The 2,244-nt window shown below is 43.0% G+C and overlaps 1 protein-coding gene across 1 annotated transcript in view; it reads right to left on the minus strand.

Annotated features, from left to right (window-relative positions):
• Window positions 1-2,244, minus strand: part of LOC101859421 (leucine-rich repeat-containing protein 74A) — a gene marked incomplete in the record, with an annotated part of 32,811 nt that overhangs the window by 27,150 nt on the left and 3,417 nt on the right. The window contains 1 exon segment of the mRNA XM_035970856.1: window positions 1,395-1,745. Within this exon segment, the coding sequence (XP_035826749.1) occupies window positions 1,395-1,466 (72 nt within the window).

Here is a 2,244-nt window from a genome sequence, read left to right on the forward strand (position 1 = left end):
TTCTTCTTCTTCTTTTTCTTCTTCTTCTTCTCCTCCTCCTCCTCCCACTCCTTCTCCTCCTCCTCCTCCTCCTCCTCCTCCTACTGCTCCTCCTACTCCTCCTCTTACTCCTCCTCCTCTCCTCCTCCTCCTCCTCCTCCTCCTACGCCTCCTCTTACTCCTCGTCCTACTCCTCCTATTACTCCTCATCCTACTCCTCATCCTACTCCTCCTACTCCTACTACTCCTCTGTGAGAAATACATGTAAGTACGGGTAACCTCAAACCTAAGCATTCCTGAAGACGTAGGCCTATTATATGTACTCTAACAGTGTCAGCAGAGTTCATAGACAAATATATTATTTAATTTTGAGTTCATGCATATATCCTCTTCTCTGCCACCATTTGTCGAACACCCTTTCAAAGCACCAATGTTGTGTTGGGGTAAAGAATAACCTACCCATTATCCTGTACATTTTCTAGATATCTTGAAAGCATCTGTACAATGTGACGTGATATTGTATTTCGAAAACGTAACTTTGAACATGAAGCAAATTATGAGTTTAAAACACTCAGTGTGTGACCCTGAAAGTGCGGAGCGTGACTTTGGGGGAAGAGAGTGTGTTCGTGATCGTGCTCAATCAGAGTGGCTGTCAAACCACCTGGTCTATGGTCCTGAACGTAGTGCGTATACGGGGGGGTTATAATCACCATAGTAGAGTCTATGTCGTTTTGTTATACATCTGACAAAAAACAATTATCGTTTGATAAGACACCTACATTAGTCAGATATATGGCTTTTTTCCAGTACCACATTATAATTAACAAGCAGAGGAACTCTTGCAGATTTTGTGATTTGGCAATGTGCGTTGATCGATGGGCAATAAGTCGTCACCACGCAGACATTCTAGAATTTTATGTTTTAAATCGTTAGCTAGGAGAAAAAAGCACACCTTATTGTAGAATAAAGAGCTTTGAGTCAAAGACGACAGCATATTTTGATGTTTATTTTACGGAAGTGTTTCAAGAAAACAGCTTCCACTTCTTCATTAAGGTCGCTCATATGGGTGGTTTGCTCGAAACGTTGGTTGTTCTATCGGTAGGCTGTATGGGAAAGAGGATGACAACGGGACAAAGATTAACAAACTGGGAGGTAAAGAGGGAACAAGACAGGAAGGTAGAGAAAGAGAAAGGGGGATAGGGCATGTGAAAGAGAAACTAAGCGAGAGATAAAAGTTGGGGGAGATAGCAGGAAAAAGGGAGAGAGAGTGTGCATCATAAGAGTTTGTGTATATAAAATTATGCATGTGTGAGAGAGATAAAAAGAGAGAAAAGGGGGAGGGGAGAACGTGAGAGAGAAGGGGGGAGGTGGAGGAGGAGGAGGAGGGTTGGCAAGCTATCTACAGTCTTGTCTACCTGTGCCTTAGATGGCTCTTGTTCGGCTGCGGTGTTTTCGGCCTCCATCGTATGTTCTTCGGTGTCTGCCATGATTCACACTGGCCTTCCCAGGATCCTTCGTACTAGATCTCCACTCCGTCACGGCGCCTTGTTGGTAATCAGGCGTCAATGAATTATATAGTCCTCTTTCATTGTAATTAAAATGTGTCCTCGTAGATCCGAAGCTGAAGATGAAGTGTCCACAATACTTGGTTGAACAAAGTTATTGCGTGAGTTGACTAATTTTGAAATTGTCTCTTCATAATGATACCAAAACAACTATTTCTGTCTTCTCTTCTGTTCTTGCACCTCCTAAGAGCTGGATGCTGCCTGTAATATTCAAGGGCGTTTGGAAATAAGTTTTGTTTACCCCGGATTTGCAATGGAATCAATTCCCTGACTACATTAGATACGGAGAAATTTAGATCTAGTTCTGGACAAGTTTAAAGGCACAGATTTGGGGAGGGGAAAAGGAGGGGGGGTGCACGTTCAAAGTATCATGATTTAATCAAAACATGTATACTTCACACTGAGTGCTTCATCAAAATAACCGGTGGGTTTGCGGGGGGGGGTCTGAAAGAAAGGTGGCAAGGTATTCGAAGGCTGAGAACATTACCTTTCAGTTGGGAGAATATTTTTTGGGCCATGACCACAAATTGCCGAGGTAAGGAAAAGAGTCGTGCTGTCTGGACTAGATATTAAATGTGCTAAAGAATCCCAAACAAATCAACTCTTAAGTTTGCTAATGAGTAATAAAAGGGTTTGGGGGAAGAGGAAAAGAAATTATTCACCCCAAATCTCCAACCGACACACCTACACTCCCCCCCCC

This window comes from Aplysia californica, unplaced genomic scaffold (assembly GCF_000002075.1).
Source record: "Aplysia californica isolate F4 #8 unplaced genomic scaffold, AplCal3.0 scaffold00329, whole genome shotgun sequence".
Taxonomy (NCBI): domain Eukaryota; kingdom Metazoa; phylum Mollusca; class Gastropoda; order Aplysiida; family Aplysiidae; genus Aplysia; species Aplysia californica.